Source organism: Lontra canadensis, unplaced genomic scaffold (genome assembly GCF_010015895.1).
Source record: "Lontra canadensis isolate GAN:19392208 unplaced genomic scaffold, GSC_riverotter_1.0 scaffold51, whole genome shotgun sequence".
Taxonomy (NCBI): domain Eukaryota; kingdom Metazoa; phylum Chordata; class Mammalia; order Carnivora; family Mustelidae; genus Lontra; species Lontra canadensis.
This window is the reverse complement of record NW_022631045.1, coordinates 6,354,837-6,376,691: the sequence shown is the minus strand read 5'-3', so window position 1 is coordinate 6,376,691 and position 21,855 is coordinate 6,354,837. Positions and strand designations below refer to the sequence as shown.

At 42.9% G+C, this 21,855-nt stretch overlaps 1 protein-coding gene across 5 annotated transcripts in view; it reads left to right on the top strand.

Moving 5' to 3' along the window:
- Positions 1-20,434, top strand: part of ENOX1 (ecto-NOX disulfide-thiol exchanger 1) — a 283,781-nt gene extending 263,347 nt beyond the window's left edge. For all 5 annotated transcript variants that reach the window (XM_032873965.1, XM_032873963.1, XM_032873967.1 and 2 more), the window contains 2 exons: positions 9,553-9,638; positions 19,464-20,434. In XM_032873965.1, coding sequence (XP_032729856.1) covers positions 9,553-9,638; positions 19,464-19,595 — 218 coding nt within the window. In that variant the 3' untranslated portion in view covers positions 19,596-20,434. The remainder of the gene's footprint in view (positions 1-9,552; positions 9,639-19,463) is intronic.
- The last annotated feature ends 1,421 nt before the right edge of the window (positions 20,435-21,855 follow it).

The following is a 21,855-nucleotide window of genomic DNA, read 5'->3' as shown; positions in this document are numbered from 1 at the left end:
TTAGACTTGTCGTCAGATGGAGTAATCCAAAGGAAAGCCAAGGTAGAAAACAGTTTCTAAGACTGGCAAAATTGATGCTGCCATTAAATGTGTCTCTCTGCTGAGTTTGGCCATCCATACTTTGTAGAAACCTGAATGCTGGGACCAAAAAGACCTCTCCTGCAGCTTCTGGAATCTAGATAAGGGTTGTGACAGGGACAGAATGACAGACTATGGGGTCCCAAACTTCTTTGGACCAAACTATACAGAGAAAGGAGTTTTTGGTCCTGGGGCTACTCTTTTCTGAAGAACGCTTGTAGGTAGAATGACTCTGGGAGTCTCCTGGACTTCTGCTGTATCTGGAGAGGTCCAGAATACTCTTTGCAATTTCCCTGGAATCTTCCCTTGGAATAATTAAGCCCATATAGAGGGTACAATGGGACTGCTCCAAATCCGCCTAGAAGGCCAGGAGCATAGCAAAAATCTCCCTTGAATTGGAAATAGTAATTAGCAAAATCTTCATCTCATCTGGATACCTATATTATATGCTATATGCAAATATATTCAGATAACACTCTTGGGACACACAAATGTTATATAAAAAAGCAGAGTGGCATAAATCTTGATTTCCTGGAAGAGAAGCAGGGAGTGAGAAATACGCTATTCAAATAGACTCCACATACGGATAACGTAAAACTGAGGCTAGCACTTCCTAAACAATAAGCAGTGCTAATTATTTGTGACACTAATGTATCTGGCAAAAGTGTTTATTCTTTCTACACAGTCTTTAGGATGTAAGGTAGATACGCATCACAGACGATCAGTGAGATTTCATTGATACTAGCTGGGGGTCTGGCAGACTCGGACTGAGTCCCTTGACAGTGCAGCCGTTCTGCTAAACTTCCTGCTTGACAATGAGGATTAAGTGCTATATTCCAACTCAGCTAAAAAGATGGGTCCTTAAAAAGCACTTTATTATTTTGATTTCTGGATTATTTTATAATCAATCCTTGTAAAGACAGGTTAACATGTAATTAGATCTAAAAGAATTACATGATTATGGAGGGCAGTGCAGAGTACTATTTTATAGCTCACAACTCTACGGTAACTACACATTAGGTCGGCCTGATGTTGTCTAGCATCTAAGCCCGAACTCCGTGTCCTCTTCCCATTTGGCCTATGCTTGGATTTGGCATTCACTGAACTTATATGGGATAGAAGGAGACAATACTTTTGATTTATAACCAAAGCTCTGAAACCACTAGCTATTATTTTGAAGAATGGATCAAAAGAATTTTTATTGATAGGCAGAGAGCTCAGAAGAGATGCGAACGGTATAACTCTGTGTCTGTATCACTTCACCTTCTCTTTTTAAGTAATTTTATTAAAGTAGATTTCCAGTCCTAGCAGCCCTGATTGGCACCCTGTCGATGCTAGTCATCACTGTAAATCCCACCCCGATATAGTCAAAACCTTCTTAACAGCTCTGTTGATAAAGTATCTTTTCTTCAGAACTCTCCCAGACCTGTAGTTTAAAACCAGCTGCAAATTCTTAATGATAAGGCAAACTTCTTTACAGATTACCCTGACTCCTCTACAGATCAGGACATACATGTTACGGGGAACCAGGATGTTGCCTCCCATCAGTGCCCCCCCCCCCCAATTTCCACCCCTACCACTGGTTCACCTGTCTGCACACAACCAGTCTCCATCTGAACAGGAACATTCCCCCTGATAATGGTTGTTAGGAAGCAGATGAGTGGACTGTAGAGAAATACACTTAAAGAAGATTAAATGGGGGGGTTTTGGTGTTTTCAATGAATGGAGTCGAGGCTGTATTTAGGCTGCACCTGAGAAAAGTAATCTGGGAAGTGTGTGCTTCTCTGAAAGCTACTGACCATAAAGAATGAGTCATTGACCTAAATCTTCCTTCCAAGACACAAATGTCCATATCAATAAATCAACAAACATTTGTCAAGAGCCTACAAAAAAATTACCAGCCTTCATTGTGGAAAGGAATCATCTGGGCAGTCTGTTTAAAAGGCAGAATCTTTGCCTCCCCCAACCAGGTAATGTTTATTGTAAAACTGACATCCGAGGTGACACTCAAACAGGCACTGATGGGACCATGTTTTGAGAGCTAGTGGCCTGCCATATGCCCGAACCTGTGTTCACCAACAGTAGTGATCAGACGATCTCCTCCCTCAAGAAGTCATAGACTAGTGAGAAAGAAAGCAGTTAATGACAATGAAATATGGTTTGTACTAAAATCAGAAATCCCGAGAAAGGCCTACTTACCTACAGATGCCTTGTTAGAAGAAAGGACAGTCAAACAAGTCCTCAAGGATGCAGAGTTTCTCTGAAGGGATAAAGGAGTTGTCAAGGCCTTTCGGACACAAGGAACGAAGTACTGAAGGGACGAGATGTAGTCTCGGGAGTTTAGTTATAATAAGACTGACAGATTTTTAAAATTTCTTTAAATTAAAAAAAAAAAAAAAAGCACCTAACTGCGCAAGATCAAGTACGGCACTCACCAGATACATGGACCAAACTGCTTTTTGGAAAATAAAAGCTTTTCAGAATCCCAGCACATTGAGAAGCATGAGACTAATCACAGTGTCGGGTCCAACTACCCCTCACTCAGTTCCCATAATTGGTTTAGCGCCCTGCAGCTGCTCACAGATACCTGTAGTCTCGTGGCTTAGTGGGAAACCCAGATTTCCCACGGCACCCTCCTGGTAGCCTTTCCGGTTCAGTGTTCATGAAGCCTTGTAGGCTGCAACAAGAGGCAAGAACATTTCAGGCTGGCTTCTGGTCAGGCCTCTTTTGGTTTTCAGCAAGACAGAACCATCCAGAAAGACAGCTGTTCCTCTGCAGAGCTGAGGTCCCTGAAACTCCCTCGGAGGCCCTCTCCCCCAACAAGCTACCAGGCCTCAGAGATATCTGAAGTCCCCAGGAGACCATCAGCCAATGTGGACACAGGGAAGGCTAATCTCAGCCAGGATGTTACAAGCTGACACAGGGAGTTTGGAATGAAACTCCAAGCAACCTGAGGAAGGGGAGTCTGTTCTGGTAGGATTCCATCTGACCAAAATGAATATACAAACTGATATTTTGTTCTCAACAGGTAACCAGTAAACTTGTTTAAAATAGAGGAGTCCATCAGAAAAAAAGATGGGAGTGGGATCGATTGGCCTTGTGACAAATCACAGTACCTGATGATCCCTGAACAGCCCTCAGCAAGGGAGGCCCGTTCAGAGTACGGGCAGATGGAGGCATCGATTCACCGGGCAAGTCACTGATCCATGGCGGATCTGATTCCTCACACTGTCCAAAGCTAGGAGGTCTGATTAGATGGTCGTCTTCACCTCACTACTCTGTAATCTATGAGGGCTATTAGGAAAGCTGCACTGCCCCTTGGGGGGTGATGTTACATGTAAGCAGATGCTCATACCCTCAGCATATGAATGTGAACTCTACTATCATACCTTAGAAACGAAAGAGAAGGAAAACTTGTCTTGACTCCAACAGCCCATTTCCCTCCTCCCCACCCAAGCCTAATTCTCCAAAGCACTGTCTACACTCACAGCTTCACCCCTCCCACCCCCCACTCCCTCTCCAGCCACCACTCCAGGATGGCTGGCACTCTCACACTGAAGTCGTTCTGTCAACATGACCAGAGCATGCCATGTTGCCAATTTCTCAACTCCCTCCATTTGTCATCTGCACTTTATACAGGGGACTCCTCACATCTTCTTAGCAGAAATACTTTCTTCTCTTAGCTACCATGACACCATTCTTTCTAATTGATCACTCCCATTCAGATTCCTTTGATGAGTTTTCCTCAACCTCTAAATTTTGGGCTTCTTTGGGGTTCGGGCTTGAGGCCTCTTCTCTGCCTATGGAATGTCAATATGCACTTTGGCTTCGAATCCCTTTCTGTGGCCACTGATTCCCAGATACCATCTCCAACTACCATTTGGTGTCCCCATTTAGATACTAATGGACATCTCAAATTTTAAAAGCCCAGAAGAGAACGCTTGATTCCTCCTTTTCTCTGCCCTAATATGCTCCTCCCTGGTATTCCCAGCTGAGAAAATGCTACCACCTAGCTGCTCAAGCCAAACAGTGAGAACTCCTCCTCCCAAGCCCTTACCTCTCACAAGCCTTCCACCAGCTCTACCTTCAATGCCCACTACCCTTTGGTCCAGACCACTGCTTACCATGTCAGGTCTTTTTTTTTTTTTTTTTTAAAGATTTTATTTATTTGACAGAGAGAGATCACAAGTAGGCAGAGAGGCAGGCAGAGAGAGAGGAGGAAGTAAGCTCCCTGCTGAGCAGAGAGCCCGATGTGGGGCTCGATCCCAGGGCCATGAGATCATGACCTGACCCAAAGGCAGAGGCTTTAACCCACTGAGCCTCCCAGGCGCCCTACCACTTCTTGTATAGACACTTCTAAATGGTCTCCCAGTTTCCTTTTCATCTATTCACCAAACATAATTCAGATCATATCATGCCACTACTTAGAACTCTTCTGTTGGTTTCCTGCTATTTTTAGAATTTAATCCACATCCCTTCCTCTGTCAGTTCACAGCCTAAGTGATCTGGCTCCCTGTGCATGCTGTAGCACCACTCACCAGCCAAGTCTGTTCCTGCCAGTTCATCTCCACCTCAGGTCTTTTGCGCATTCTGTTGACTGTACCTGGAATAATCTTTCCCCAGGCTGCCTGTGGCTGGCTCCTTCCCATCTGACACAGGAAAATTTACCTTCACTCCACCTTCCCGTGTGAAGTAGCACCCCACCAAGCTTGAGCCTGTTTCGTCACCACGTCTACCACTACCTGAAAATATTTCCTTTATTTTTAATCTTTGTGTTTATCCTCTGTAACTTACCTAGAATATAAATTCCCCCAGAGCAGAAACCTTGTCTGTCTTGTGCAATGCTGTGTCCCTAGCACTCTGGCAGCTAACTGTTGCTAAGGAAATGCTTAAAGAAGAGTGAATGAAGCAGTAAAAATCTAGCACTATTTGGCTAATTTAAATGCTGCTGCTTCCTTGGTCTTAGTGAGGTCTAAAAATGAGAATAAACTCAATGATTTTGAAGGAGAAAGCTCAAAATGGTTTTTTATGTCCTTATTTAAATGGGCCTTCCTAATGAGGGGCTTGCCACAGGTTGTTCAGAGCTGGTCTATAGGTCTTTTTTTTTCCTATTTTTTTTTCTATTTTTTTCTTTTTTTTTTTTTTTTTTATAGGTCTTTCTAAAGCAATTTTTAAGGTCCTGAAATATGCAGAAAGCTCGAGTACTGACAGCCTCCTCTGTTCCTTTTTCAAAATTTATTTAAATTAGCTACTTACACTTGTATTTTCCTAGTTGGGAAACCGATCCTTAAATATGGAGACTTCTGCTTCTCCATGGAAATATCCAAGACCAGGGACTGAGTCTGTCCCTTTGGAGATCCAGCAGTTCAGTCCTGGCTCCGTTCTCCACCCTCGGTTGTCAGTGTGTTTAACCAAGCTCTTAGATCCCTCCCAGAGGACCATGAAACAGTCTCCAATTTCTGGTTTGCAGCTTGCTCATTAGATGATGAGCTACACCTGTCTTTCTTGCCCATTCTCAGGAAATATCCTAGTTCTTTAAAGGAGCTACAAAGAGGCTTTAATTGATTATTCAGGAAGCCCCACCTCACCCAGCCCATGAATCCAATTCCAAACCAGGGCTTAGAAACCACATTTTCTCAAATGGCATGACTAACGCTTCTGTGCTGAGATTGTGATGGGCAGAGGTAGGGTGGGAGTAGGGAAGAGGAGGGGTGCAGTACTCTGGAGGATATGACTAATGTTTCCCATTTCTGCTGTATCTCTAGCAATATTGAATAGCTTAGTTCAATCCATAGGAAGTGCTTCGAAGCCTTTATTTAACTACCTACTTTGGGGGCGCCTGGGTGGCTCAGTTAAACATCTGCCTTCAGCTCATGTCATAATCCTGGGGTCCTAGGATCCAGCTGCATCGGGCTCCCTGCTCAGTGGGGAGCCTGCTTCTCCCTCTGCCTCTGCCACTCCCCCTGCTTGTGCTCTCTGTCAAATAAAGATTAAAAAACAAAACAAAACCTTTAACTACCTACTTTGGCCCCAGATGAATCTAGTGGCAATTGCTCGTTTTTTTTTTTTTTTTTTTAAGCTAATGGCTTATTGGTATCAGCTACCACAGTGATGGTTTTGAATACCCTACTAAGGAAAGATATTCATGTCTGGGTTAGGATTTCTAATCTATTTTAGAAATACATATAGAGGGACGCCTGGGTGGCTCAGTGGGTTAAGCCGCTGCCTTCGGCTCAGGTCATGATCTCAGAGTCCTGGGATCGAGCCCCGCATCGGGCTCTCTGCTCAGCAGGGAGCCTGCTTCCTCCTCTCTCTCTGCCTGCCTCTCTGCCTGCTTGTGATCTCTCTGTCAAATAAATAAATAAAATCTTTAAAAAAAAAAAAGAAATACATATAGAAATCATATAAGCATTTTCTTTTTACTTTTTGAGCAAGAAAGTGTTTCAGTAAAAAAGTTTCCATGCTTAAAACATTCAGGTTGCTCTGTCCTGAATCCATAAAGTAGATGAGTTAAGGGCAGGAATCACAGTGAATAATGCCTCAAAGTTACCTGATTTTTGGAAGACTACTACATTATTGGTTAATACTGTGCAATTTTTTTTTAAGATTTTACTTATTCATTTGACGGAGATCACAAGTGGGCAGAAAGGCAGGCAGAGAGAGAGAGGGAAGCAGGCTCCCCACTGAGCAGAGAGCCCCATGTGGGGCTCGATGCCAGGACCCTGGGATCACGACCTGAGTCAAAGGCAGAGGCTTTAACCCACTGAGCCACCCAGGCGCCCCAAGTACTGTGCAATTTTTAAGGTTCTTATTTCTCTCCATTTATCAATAGAATAGTAGAAATTTTTAAGGAAGTATACTGGCCAGTCTTACTTATAGAGGGTAAATTCATTCAATATACACTTATTGTAAATGCATACTATATTCCTAATATTGAACCAGAACAGGCACAGACTGTGTTAAGGGCAGAGTTCCCGGGGGTTACGGACCCAACAATGGGCCTAAGGGTCAGACTGTAACTCTTGAGGGAGCATGTACACAGCGGGTACCAACATCACAGAGGGCAACAAAAGCAGCCGCTCCAGGTCCTCCCATTACTGGTATTCCTAAATTTCCTCCTTCAGTACTTCATCTCCCAGGCCAAAAGTTATCAACCTCTTCCCCATTCCCCCCATCCCAGCCCTCTTTTGACTCATTCTGTTTATTCTACGGAAGACATTTAACTTCACATCACATTCCCGTGGATATTTACAGGAGAGGCTGTGGGTTATCTAGGAGATGGTGAGGAGTCTGTTCAGTAGAGATTTTAATAATGAAAAATGCGTTTATCTGCTAGTGCCCTTGGGATAGTTTACTCCTTAAGGCTGCTCAAAACCTCTCTACCTTCTAAGATGTCCGCTCACCTCATGGGAAACACTCATCCTTGCCACCTCGAAGGCTAATCAGTCTGCTGCCTAAGCAGAGGTCCCACCAAGGAAGGGACTATTGTCCCTGTCTTGCAGAACCCCTCCTGGCTCTCGGAGCCACTCTACTGAAGCACCCCCTCCCTGCCTGCGAGAACCTGTGTGCCAGGAGAAGAAAGGAACAGGTTCACCTTTCACAAAGCCAGAGATGATGACTCATTCTTCCCTCTTGTCCTCTAATGGAGGTGGGGGAAGGGCCCACCTACCATTTGTTGGAGGCTCCTTGTGGAAACTCGTGGACAGAGCACCACTTGCCCTCAGCCTGGGACAGGAGGGAGAACCCCATTCACCATCCTGCAATAGGACTTTCCCCTTAAGAATGCTGCCCCCTCTCCCACTTAATAAATGCAAATACGTGTTATTGCTTAAATACTTCTAACTTATTTTTTAAGTAAGTCCTTCATGAGCCTCTGTATTTTAACTCATTAGTAACAGAATCACTTACTGTGCCACCTCACTGGATTTGAGAACCTCAGAAACACAGGAAAGTAGTTGCCAGGTCTGTAAAATTAAGATATAAATTAACAAATAAAGTGGTAGGAGGGGAACAAAACAGTTCCACTTAAGTATATTAAAATAGCTATTCGCCACTTAAAGATATTAAAACTGCCATTAGTACCTTTTACATGGCCATTATTTCATCAAAGGGCATTTTAGCAAAAAAAGGAAGAACATAATCCCAGAATAAAATGGTAGTTCTTTATATCTCAAGAAAAATGGGGTCAGTCTCTAAAAACTGAGGTTTTGGCATAATGGAGAAATAATGAATTATTTCCATCTTCCTCATTTCTCTGTTAACCACTACAAACCTCACAGAAGCAGTGTTCTGAGGGCAGGTCTTTGAGAGTGCTGGCTAGACCCTTTGGTTCTCTATCCTCAGACAAAGGCTGAACTGGGAGATTTGCTTGAAGACGGACACTCATCCCAGAGCATCCCAAGCATCACACAGGAGATCAGGAGGCCAACAGACCCCATCCCAGATCAACCCAAGGTCCCCCTGCAATTCCCAGACCTCACGCAAGAGCGACGTCTCCTCGAGGGCTCGTCCTGCCTGCACGTCAGACAAGTGCTGGTCTTTCTCTTGACCTCTGCCTCTCAAGCATCAAAGTGGCCCAATAAACAACATGAGGGCTTATCCTCCGATTTAATTCATCTCTAAGTCTACTTAGAACTTAAAAATGTCAGTCTGAACACAGTTCCCTAGCAAACAGCAGCGTACAATCTATGGAGTCTTGATTTCGGATATGGGAGCAGGAAGGAGAGAACAGGAATGCTTTTACTTCAGCCCTGACACCGAATACCCCGCTTTTCATTTGTCAGTACCATGTTGACGCTGATTTTCACAATTGAAAAGACTTCTGATTTAGAATCAGACTCCAGCCAGACCATCCATTCCCGGGCCTTTTTAAACGATCCTGTAGATTACAGCAGCGAGGAGGAGAGAGGGAGAGCTGGCTCTGTTTACACAGCAGCAACAACCAGGGGGGAAATAAAGGTTTCAGAAAGGATCTGGGCTTCCTTCAGTGGCAGTTAGGGGAAATACGGATTAAATACTTTTCGTAACTAGCAGCTGTAATTATCAGCGAAATCGGAGGCCGTGCGATCTCTGACACAGCTGTATGAGCCATTTTCATACTGCGAAGTCCACCGAGGGAAAGAAAAAGAGAATTTTATCCTCCCAATAACTACAATTGTATATTGGTAAATCAAGCATAAAACTGGTAGTTGAAATCCTTCCAGGAGTCTTTGTTTAGCAAATGCCTTTATTCATCTATATATTATCTCTGAGCCTAGCTTTTCTAACTACTGTCATTCCAGGAGCTACTGTGTTCTGTTCGCCACGTTTCCAGGACTGCTTTGGAACGGGCTGTTTCGAGTGCTTGCTGAGTGCGGTTACAGCGGGGAGACCGTAACTCAGCCTGATGAAACCATTACGGGGTTAGACGACATTATTTGACTCCGACTCTTACTTACCTTTCAGTGATGTCCATTGGTTTTCTCTTTAATTCAGGCATCATATCAACGTTTCTTCACGTCCATCCTTTTGGAGCCAATATAGAGTACCTTTGGTCATACATGCAGCAGCTGGACTCCAAGGTAAATTCTCTTTCTCCGGGGGACCCGCACTGCTAAGATTTAGCGTGTTGACTGCTGGCTGCAGGTGGGCCCATGGGAGCAGCCTTGGGGATAGAAGAGCATTTGGAGTTTCATCAGTACTTTTCCACAAGGACCTCCGTTTTGGACAGATAGCTGTCTTCTTTTCACCTGCTTTTGTCTTTATAGAAAGAAGAGCAGTTATCTAAAATGACAATGACTTTCTGCAGATGCCAAATTACTCTGAAAAGCATATGAGGGACTGAAAATTACAGGTTGGCCTGAAAGTTCCCGAAACAGGGAGAAATCAGGTCAGGGTGGCTAATGGGGCATTATCCTGAGACCATATTCTCACAGGATTCTGTGGTAAAGACTCCCCACGATAGAGGGAAAATCACCTCAAATAACATAAAGATCTGATAGGACTCTCAAGAAAACGGTATTAATGGTTGTTTTTCAGCATTATTCTCTAAATGGAAAAAATGACCACAAAGTTATTCTCAATGGTGCCCCCCCGCAAGAGTGACGCCCAGAGTCAGGACATCATTCTTCATTTCTCTGAGGCTCAGTCAGCCTCATCTGCAAATTAGCTATGCTCCTAACCCACTGCAGTAATTGTGTTCTAAAAGGGAAAAGACACAAAGGGTTCAATGTGTGTATCAATTTCTATATCAAATTCAGTGAACAATGAGAGGGGGCCCTGTTGAAATAAAGTCACATCATTAGGCAGCATTGCTGAGGAAAGCCTTGGAAGGGGATGGACAGAGAAGCAGAGAATTGAAGGCGGCCACTGAGTCACTTGTTAAATGTCCTGCTGGGAGGGAAAATGGAAATAAGCCCTTGCACAGAGTACAACAAAGTGCACGGGATGTGTAGGACCAGGACCCCGGCCCGCAGTTCTGTGACCCTGACTATGCACACATACAAGCCATTCTAAATCTTCAATGGCCAGTATAAATTAAATGACTACACCGTGCTCTCAATTGGAGTTAAATTATCTTACCAATTCATGATCCCACAACTGCTTAACCTTTCTAATGGGTCTTATACTTCCCCTCTGAGAGAATCATCTGGAACAAAAAGTATTTTTCAGTCACAGGGATTCATGCCCTTTTCATCTCTCACAGCTGGTAATAGGGTAAACAAAACAGAGTGAAAGGGGGTGAGAAGATTATAAGATTCTGAAAGTTCACACACACGTTATTGTCTGTGGCCTTCCATCTCATGGGCAGGGAGGGATAGAAAATGCTTATGTTAATTCAGATAAAATAAGGGTCAGCTATACCGTCTTACTTCGTTGAAATTAAGCATTCTTGAAGGGCTTCTTTGCTTTTTACCCTCACCAGTTTCATTTAGTATCAACCCTCCCTTTGCCTGGAAGATTAAATGAAATACTGCTTTCACCAGAGTGGCTTGGCATAGAATAAGTCCTCAAGAAATTATTCCTATTGTTGCTATTATCCTTCCCTTGCCTTGTTGACATTGCTTTCCTTCCCCTCCTGGAAATCCCAAGTGGGAAGCCTTTGTCGGGAAGCAGTTGTTGTTTTAGTATATACGTGAGTTCGTGAGTTTGTGAGTGTGTGTGCGCGCGTGTGTGTGCTGGGAGGAGGGATGTAAAATCACCTGGTGGGGTGATAAATAATGAATTATCTTGTTCTCTTCTAACCATCAGAACAGAGTGTCCATCATCCATTTGTTCAGGCAAAATTTGTGTGGTCTCTCTCTGTAGTCTGAGGAGAGAATTCATACCCCTGGTCTCTGACCATTAGATGATTGGCCTTTCTGGAAGGAATTCAGTTAAAGGGAATTCTACTTTATCTCAGACTGGTACTTTTATTTTAGAAGATAATGAGGAAAATATTTCCTTCGTGGAGGAAATACATAGGGTCTTCCCCACACAGCCCTCCATCTCCTGAATGAAATGTTCAGCAGAGCTGTCAGATTGTTTCCTCATGCCTGAAGTAAAAACTATATAGAAAAAGTGCTCTAAAACTCCTAGATGCCAGCAATTAGACCAAATATTCTTTCTATCCCAGTGAGGCTGAAGGGATATTTAGACTTTCTAATCCACAGACCAAATTATTGCTCTAAACTGGAATTCCATATCCTCAGGGCTTTAGGCAGAAAACAAAATAACGAGAGGTTTGCCCTTTAAGTACCCACCAGAGCCTTGTCCTTGTATCAGCTGCCAGAAAGCTCAGAATCATGGAGCCACCACCAGCCCACGGACTCAGAGGCTTTCCAGTGCAACAGCCTGGTGCACCTGCCTCTGGTTAATCAGAAGGAGTTGGGGGTCACCAAGACCCCACTAAGTTTTGGTTAATGTTGCATGAAGGCAATGGATTCAGTTTAGCCTCAACGACACACAGAGGGTTCGCTGATTCTAGTCGGATGGGTTTTTTAAAATTCCAATTAGAACAGCCCGGTTTGACATTGGACAACATCACCATTATGACAATTATAAAGTAACATTTAGGTTCTGGCTACTCCAGTGCTGACGAGAGCAAGGAAAGCAGGCTCAATCAATCCAGACTGTAATGGAACTGATTTTATTAGGATTTCCCCAAAGGCCACATATGAGTATAAGAATGATTAGAAATGGAAGGAGAGCCAGGAATTAATTTAAATTATGCTGGGCATGTGAACTGCACATGGCTCCTAAAACTGTATAGCCCAGTAATAGGCCATTTTCCAGTTAAATATTATTTCTGCTCTTGATAATGATATTTGCGTATTTTTCTCTTCTCGGCCTCTTCTAAACCGTCCACCTGCATTCACTTAGCCCTCTTATAGCAGAATGTCACCCTATGACCACATCACAAAGATTCACTCAGAGGAAGGTGGGAGAAGGGTGGTGGGGGGAGATGGCTTCCTGAAACTTTGCCGAGTTAAAAACTGTGCCTTGAGTGCAGGCAGGTAAGCTCTTCAAAGAAGGCAGCACTACCCTGAAATGGTTTCTGATCAATACAGAGAACCCCCAGGTCAGCCCAGAGCCCTTCAAGTCCGCTCCCTGACCCTGAGTAGCAAGAAAGTCACATCTAGTGGAGCGTTAGCAGATGAGCATATCCTGTCTTACAGTCAAGAGGAGGCATTCTTCTGCTTTCCCCCCAGTTTACGTATTCTTTCAGACTTAAGTTCTCCTAAATGTTTCTGGCTATCCCCTCTACATAAGTATAGCCTCCTCCCCATGCCCACCAAGTAGATTTGATTCTGAAAACCAGATTCAACATAATATGGCTGTGGATACTGGAGGATTTACAAAGTCGTGTTGTTTTGACAGGATACCACTGTTCACTGATGGGCTTGGGGGCCATAGGCGTGTACATTTCCCACCAGAGGAGCAAGCCATTTGCATGTTGTACTAAGAGCATACCTCTAGAAACACAAAATTAAAATATCTGGTCAGTTCCAAGGAGATCCAAATTGCCATAACTGGAGAGCATTCCTTCCTAGACTATAGTTAGGCAGTAAGGGTAGACAGAATGTTCTCGGTGGTGTTTGTTAAGGTTCCCCCCTCCACTCTGAAAAGTCTTTAGTATTTACGTATATTCCAGTGTTCTCCTAAATCGCCACTTGTCATAGTATGTTAACGAATGAGTGAGTTTTCTATCGTTTAGGCTATAATGAGTGTGTTTTTTAGATATGACAACACCTCTGGAAAGCACATGATAAATGAAGCACTGGGGGTAACAGTACTTGGCTACGTAAAGAATAAAAAGGAAGTTGCTCACACATGGCAGGAAAAACTGACAAGGTTATCAGGTACCCAGTGAACACTGGGATAATTCCCTGCTTTTCGTGAACCCAGCATGTCCTTGGGATCAGGGAGGAACGGGGATGGCCAGAGCACAAAAGAATCTGAGAAAGAACATACTCTCAAAAAGTTTGTAGTCTAACTGAGGAAATGCCAGAATATTTATGGGAATAACTGGATAATCAGACATGAACTAATGAAGGGCTATACTAGGCAGGCAGAGTTTTAATGGGACAGAAGTTGGAAAAGGGTGAAGTTGAAGTCCCTGTGAACCATATTTACCAGGAGATATCCTTGAGTGTGCGCTCACTCTCACACCTCCTTTTGGGGTGCTGTCGCCAGTGCCGGCCCACCTTACACCTTCTACCCTCCCTTCTCTCCTCTCATTTTCCATCCAGATCCTTCATTTTCCGCCTTGTGTTTATCTTCTTCCTTTCTTCCCTCCCCGTTCCTCTTCTCTCTAGTTCTTTCCTTCTGTCTTCATAATTCCTTACTTACGTTTAGCTTCTTTCCTTATTTCTCCCTCCCTCCCTTCCCTTCTCTCTCCATCCATATTCCACATTTCTCTCTGCAAAAGTTTACTGCAAGGAGTCTGTGTGTTGATGCCATGTGTTGCCCAGGGATGTGAAGAATGAACAAGATTTAAATGTGCACTAAAAGCCAACAGTTTATCCTATGGAAGGAAATTTGGTTTTGCAATTGGCTTCCCTGACTCTTCAGCCTTGACAAAGCCTATGCCAGGTCTTTTCAGTGCCTCAAACAAGAACCCCTTATCACTCAGCTTCTCTTGCCTGACTGATATGGGACATGGAGCCAACCATCCCCATAATAAAACTGATTTATGTCTGCTTGTGTCAATTTATATACATGCTTAGAGGCCTGGCAAGGAAGCAGTGGGCTTGGGCTGGAGTCAGCAAATCAGAAAATAAATCAAGCAGATCTTAGAAATTACCTCCACAGTGTTAGCAGCACACAAGCCCCTTGGTTACATGGAGCCTTTATTCCTTCTCATCTTTTTTCCCCCCTTAATTAGAACAAATCAATCCTTTCTAAAAGAACAGATGTCAGAATTAGAAAATTTTAAACAAAACAGATGTGGCCAGGGATCCACTGACAACATCAAAGACTGAAAATACACAGACCACCAATTTTTTTGGGACAACGGCCAGCTGAGGAAGCGGGTAATGAAAGCATCACATCTGTGATCATCGTTCCCTTTCTAGAGCACCGACTACATGGTGTATGGGTAAATGAGATTTTACAGGCACAGCACAGGTCTCTAACCTAGATGGTAATGCCATACAGAGGTCTCTCAACCACGTGTATTTGAACCTTCAAAACAGGGCTGGCTTCGGCATCCAAAGCCCCGTATCACCTGCTGGCCGAGTACCCCCTTCCCTGACTCCCAGTGGCCTCCACCCAGGACAGACCGGCACTTCGAGAGAATTCCTGAGCTCAGAATGGATTTGAGGACAGGTTAGGGTACATCTCACTCAGAGCTTAACCAGTGAGATCTGGCTGCTTTGTCTTGAAAAATTCCAAAATGTGATATATCATCGAAGTTATTCTGTCAGGATAGAGAAAGTTTTAAAAACCATCAAACTAACTTAAAAGCAGTTTCTCCTTGATCTTTCCTCTGGCATGAGATACAAAACGTCTTTAAGGAAATGCTCTGGAATTCATCTTTGAGCCTTATTAAATGGAGATTTCGGATAGTTCTGAGGTGGTCTCATCTGTATTTGTGACACATCCCTGTCCATATTCAGGCGGTTACCTTGCACTACCAAAAGCCACTCAGCATTAACTACTTTTCAGGACACTCATTTCCATTATGCTAATTTCTGGTTCTGGCAAAATCCAAGGAATGGCTAATTGGTCATCCAAACTAAGTAATTATGAGGATTTCAAATCCCAGTTTTACTAGTGGGGATTTTAGTGACTTACTTAACATCTTTGTGCCTCAGTTTTACTCTCTGTAAAATGGGTTTTATGGACTACCGTGTGTAATAAATGACTGACTACATGAGAAGCACTCACGAGAGTACCGCAGCACAGCACATGCTACTGTGTTTATCAGTTGCCATTTGTGCTTTAAAGCACACAGGAGATCTAGCCCATTCTGTTAGTGTGAGAGCTCTGCAGCAACCTAGCGGTCCCATGAATTTTAAGTAGTTTGCCCAAAGGCCGGTGCTAACAGATGGCGGGGCCAGCTCCCAAATCCAAGATCTTAGAACATCCAGGGATTTCTTTCCAGTTCCCTCGTCTTACAAATGAGGGAACACCCAAAGAGATTAAGTGATTTAGACAAGTCGATGAAGCTGGTTAATGGTTGTTCCATGACTGGATTCCAAATGTTTTCCCTCCACATTCCTTTCTTCCAGCAAGTGAGGAGTTTGTTCACGGGTTTAAAGAGTTGAGAGAATGAATGCACATTACACTCATGCTCAGTACCTGGCCCCCCAGGGAGGACTCAAGAAGGGGGGCTGCCTCTCTCCTCCAGCAGGCTACTCCAGCTTCCTCTGTGGTTCTAGTCTAAATCTGGGTCAAAAGGCACTGTGGAAAACAAGATTCCCCACCATCTGCTGGCTATTTTGGTGAAGGTTTCTGTGGGGGCATCCAAGCGTTAGCACTAGAATGTGTCTGAGCTGGTTGAGCTGGGAATTCTCAGTTTCTCGTTACTGACACTCATAACACTCTGAAGTCTTGTTCATCACAGACCTGCCCTCCAGTACACAAACCCCTTCCCCGTGGGCTCCTTCCCCCAACAGGGAGACAGTCCCCCACCCCACCCCCCGTGGTGGCTAGCATCAGTGTTTGAGAACAAGGCCAAGGAGTCTAGATCTGTAGCCCAGCTCCACTCAGTGCCTGGGTTACCCTGCACCAGGTCCCTAATCTATCTGGACCTCAGTTTCCTCATCTGTAAATCAATCCCTGTCTTATGAGAGTATAGTGAGAATTAACAGAAGTGTTTTCAAGAGTCTGGAGTTGTCACACTTCTCCCAATCAGCCACAGGGCTGCTAGGGGGCACTGCCTGCATAGATAGAGTTATCTCTACATCAAAACTTTATTTTACCCTCAAGAATTTAGCTTTTTCTCCCCTCCCTAATGAACACCACAAAGCTCCTTTCCCTACTTTTCCAAGGCAACTGATGGTTATCTTGAAAATAAACCTGAGATGGGCTGGCTGTTAACCTGGGGCTCTGGCAGCTTCTCTGTGGCTCTGCCTGATCTGGGGAAGGACAGCTCCTCTCAGGGGTATCACCTGAATTGAGGGGAGACCGGAGCCTACTGTAGATGACCTGGGCCGTCCTTCTCCAAAGGAAAGAAAGGAGGTTAAGAGGATAACCTGGCTTCAGAAAACTGCCTTCCGGACCAAGTGAAAGTGGGTTTGACTACACGCTTCTCTGTGTTTGTTTGCTTTGGCTTAGGAGCACAGAGCTTGACTGACCTACCACAAAGAGGTTGGTAACAGTGTCGTATTCTATCAGCATTTTCTGGTACGTATAGAGAGAGAAAGCGTCTCGTGCCAGGCACCAGGGTACATTTCATGTATAATCCTCATGATCAGGTTGAGAGATTACTTCTATTCTACACATGAAGCAACTGAGAATTACAGCTATTAAATGACTTGCCCATGGTTACACAGGTTGGCCTAAGCCTGATTAAAATCCAAACCTGATTTAAAACCCCATTATTAATCCAAATATACCTGATCTTAAGAATTTCCTGGGATGATTATCAAAAATAGAGTCTATGAGCTACACCCAAGATCAGCTGAATCAGAGTCTCCAGAGAAGAGGCTAAGGAATCTGAGTTTTTTAACAGGAACCCCAGGTGATTGACATTTCAAAAGAAAGCACTACAATCCTGGTTCCTCACCCACAGCTTACTGAAATCATGCGGAGCACGTAAAGCATACCAATGCCTAGCTCCCAGGCACAAGCGGTGGGTTCTTTCCCAGTTCTCTCTGAAAAAGCACTTAACCCTCTGTAGTTCACTCTGCTTTCTTGGCTATAAAATGAAGATAGAGCCTAACATTTTCACCCCATGTATGTCATAGGAGTGCTGTGACAGTGGAATGAGGACACTGGTGAAGGCATTCTGCACAGTGCTCACTGAAAGAAAAAGTTTAAAAATCACATGCAACCTTTTAATCATCTGTTTAATAGGCTTTTGTGGGCTGACCTGGCAATCTAATAATCCCTTTAACATGGTTTTTGGGGAAGGGGCGCCTGGGTGGCTAAATGGGTTAAAGCTTCTGCCTTGGGCTCAGGTCATGATCCCAGGATCCTGGGATCCATCGAGCCCTGCATCGAGCCCTGCATCGGGCTCTCTGCTCGGCAGGGAGCCTGCTTCCCCCTATCTCTGTGCCTGCCTCTCTGCCTACTTGTGTTTTCGGTCAAATAAATAAAATCTTTAAAAAAAAAAAAAAAACATGGTTTTTGGGGAAAATGCATTCAGATTTCAAAATAATTCACACAAAAATTTCAGAATGCAATTTACTTCAACTTTCAGGTCTGCCTCGAAAGGTTTTTTGTGTGTGTGTTTGTTTTTGCTTTTTTGTTTTGTTTTGTTTGGTTTGGTTATAGGCCTAGGAATATTGAAAATATCATATGAAATCTTTTTCATGTGAACATTAAATGAACTGATTTGACTTCCTGGTCTATTTGGTCCCTCTTTAAAAATAAATGTTAAGTAAGTTTAACATTTAAACGTTAAATGGAAAATGTAGACTCTAAAATGATATTTATCCAGTGATAGTACCATGAAAAATAATAATAGGTCTGATTCATTAAACATTTCTATGTGCTAAATCTATGCTAAGCCAGTAGTCTTCATACATCCTTATTACATGTTGTTACTCCCATTTGCTGAGACTTAGAGAGACTAATTATCTTGGTTGGAGTCATTTAACTCATAACAATAGTAGACACAGTATTCAAACAAAAATGTTAGCCCCCTGGTTCCAGGGTCTTAGCCATCTTGCTATAGGAGATCCCCATGCAAGCACATGGGCTGGGAAACAAAGACAGGAAGACGAGAACAATGACTGTTAAATCAGAAGGATCATGGCTATTTGTCCTTTATTTAAGGTAAAATGAATTAGTGGTATAAAAATGTATGTAATAAAGAAAAACTGGTGGAAGAAAAAAACTGCATTAAAAATCTACTGGGGTGGGGACAGGAGTCCCTGGGTGGCTTAGTCGGTTAAGCATCTGCCTTTGGCTGGGGTCATGATCCCAGAGCCCTGGGATCGAGTCCCACACTGGGCTCCCCCGTCAGCAGAGAGCCTGCTTTTCCCCCTCTTCCCCAGTCAGTGCTCTCTCTTGCTATGTTTCTCTCTCAAATAAGTAGATAAAATCTTCAAATAAATTTTTTTAATTTAAAAGAAGAAATAAAGAACTACCTGGAAGGGTGCTGGCTGGTTAGTCAGAAGAGCATGCAACTCTTGATCTCAGGGTTCCAAGTTCAAGCCCTATATGGGGTGTAGAGATTACTTAAATAAACCTAAAAATTTTTTTAAAAAACTACCTGGACTTTAAGAATGGATGTTGAGACTTTCAGGTTGTAGGTTCTGGGTTTTCATTTCTTTCTAAACCTGTATGATCTTCTGGTCTCTGTGAAAATTAAAGAAAGAGAAGTTAGGGTGGCCAGAAATCTACCCAGATGCCCACTGGCCCTCACTGAGTTAGCTAAAAGCGCTGCCCTTTTTGAAGAGGATGGGGGCACCAGGAGTGGTGATGAACTTGCTCTCAGCCCTCTTAAATCCCATTCTTATATCCTTTTACATCAGGGTGGGGAGTGCTGTTCATGCATGACACTACCCAGTAGGCTAGCTATGCACAGGAACGGTGAGCCTCAGATTTGCACCCCATCTCCTGCCCAGCCCTGCCAGTTGTTGGAGACCAGGACAGCCCCATCCAGCCCCTGACCAGCGCTCCTCTCCCAAGCACATGACTTGACAGTCAAGTCATATCATTTATCTCCCTGGGCAAGTGCATCCCTACCCCACCCCTGGCCTCCTCTCTGAGGAGTCTTGTCTCCAAAAGTGACTTTTCTTCCTTTCTAACAGATATCTGCAAACGAAATCGAAATGCTTCTGATGAGGCTGCCACGCATGTTTAAACAGGAATTCACGGGCGTGGGAGCAACACTGGAAAAAAGGTGGAAGCTGTGTGCCTTTGAAGGAATTAAAACGACCTAACTGTGAAGAGCTGGCAAGTCTCTGGAAACAAAGGCGCCTGACGGGGCCAGGGCTGTGCAGCGTGAGCACTGGAGGCTGGGGATGGTCTGGCCTGGGGCCCCTGTGGAGCCGTCCGGGCCCGACTTCAGTTACATCTGTGGCGTTCTCCTGTGAGTGGAAATGTGCTTGTGTACCAGTTCCCTAAAACAAAGCTTCATACTGTGACAGATCTGTTTCCTATGAAAACCAATGATTCCACAGTCATAATGATGGCAAAATCTTAAAATATGCTACATTTGAGAATAGCTCACCCAGCAAAATATTTAAAGTTAATGACAGTGTAGCAATGGTTGTCGCTAGGCTGCACAGTTGTATATGTAATGTATAGCTGAAATCATTCAATGACATTTTCCTGAAAGTCTTTCTGTTTTAGTAAAAAAATAAAAACAAAAATAAAAATAAGAAGTAATTTTACAGTGAGGAAAAATCATACCAAAAGGAAACTTGAATATGTGTCTGAACATTTATTGTATTTTGTAAATTAAGTTATATGCTATTCCAGGGACTTTTGCCTTACTGAAGAGGCAGAAAATGTGATTGGACTCCTTGGACTCCTTGAGAATGCTTTATCAAGAATATTATTTTTCTAATGTAACAATTCTCCATCATAAGTTCTTTTAACATGGACTGCGTAACGATTTTCATAAAATGTAAATAAAGGAAAGCTAGTGCTGCTGTCTTGTACTTGGTATGTAATATTCAGGTTTATGCATCAAAATAAACATTCAGTAAATATTCCTGTTACAAATTTTATAGCAAAGATATTAATTTTTTTCAATAAATATGACTTCTGCCATAAAGGTTTTGCAAGTTATTCTTTGATATACCTTTCTTCACCATTATTCAGTTCCATCTCATATCCCACCATATTTAAATGATTGTCTACATGAAGGACGTTGAGACAAAACACTATTTCAAGAAGAAATCTCTAAAAACTAAGGTGGGAAGTACCAAGACAAGAGGATTATACAGCATTAGGGTACACAGCATTTTAAAATACCAACACCTCAATCGAAATACAATCAATATAAATATTACCTTCGTTTTTTGTCTGCAGAGGCAAGTACAAAAGAGCCAATTAGTTAATATTAATTCCTGGATGTATTTATTTGTATGTTCTCTGGAAAACATACAAGTTAGAAAAGGAATTAAAGAATTCACACTTGAGTCAACAGTTTAGTCAGAATTTGGGCTTTCACTGTTTAATTACAAGTAGGATAGAGCTTTAAACTGTATCTCCTTCCTGCTTTCTTACATAAGAATCACAAAAAAGACAAGTATTCAAGATATTAATTTTAAATGAAACTTTTTTTTAGGAAGATTACTCAATAGTGATCTTCAAAATTCTGAAAATATGTTCATAATTTTCTATTACATAGGAAATTATTGTCTTCAGGATCTTTTTATTGAGCCCTGATAAATTAAAGTACTTAGTCATGCTTCCCATGAATACCTGCATGTTTTGTTCAGGCTCAGTGCTAATCCTGTGAATACAGATATGAGTAAGAATGACCCTGTCCTTCATGAGCTCAGAGTTCAACAGGAAAAAGACATTTTCCCAAAGGTTTCTACATAATATGAGCCAGGTGACTGGAAAGATAGAACAGGGTGCTATGGGATTCAAGCTAAATGTCAATATCATATTAAATACTGAAACACTAGAGGCCTTTCCAATACCATCTATCAATTCCCACCGCTATCATCATCCTAACATGTTTATCTCTAGGTCAAGACACACAAATAAGGATACAACCATCAGCAAGGAGATGACCTCATATACAAACATCATCAAACACAAAACCTAAGAGGTTTGCCTGAAGAATAATTAGAAGAAAAATATTTCCATAATCTGGCTAGTTAAAATCTAATAGAGATACAAGGTACCACAATCTAAGACTATTTCTAATGGAAAACACGGGAGAGGTTTTCAAATGTGCATTCACACTTTCAAGTAGTGCCTGTAGTCACTTTAGCAGGATACAATTCACAGAGTAAAACCCTAACTCAGAGCTCGGATCAGGAAAAGGAATTAGACGGACCTTAGATTAGATCTGCGGAAAGAACACCATTCTGTAAACACACCGTTCTGAGGTGGAAATGGTAACGTATAGGATTGAAATCGTTAACACAGCTTTCAAAATATTTGAGTAATTCCCAGAGAAAATTTTCTGTACCAGGGGAATCTGTTTTGGCTGTGGTGGTTTTATTGCTACTTGAAATT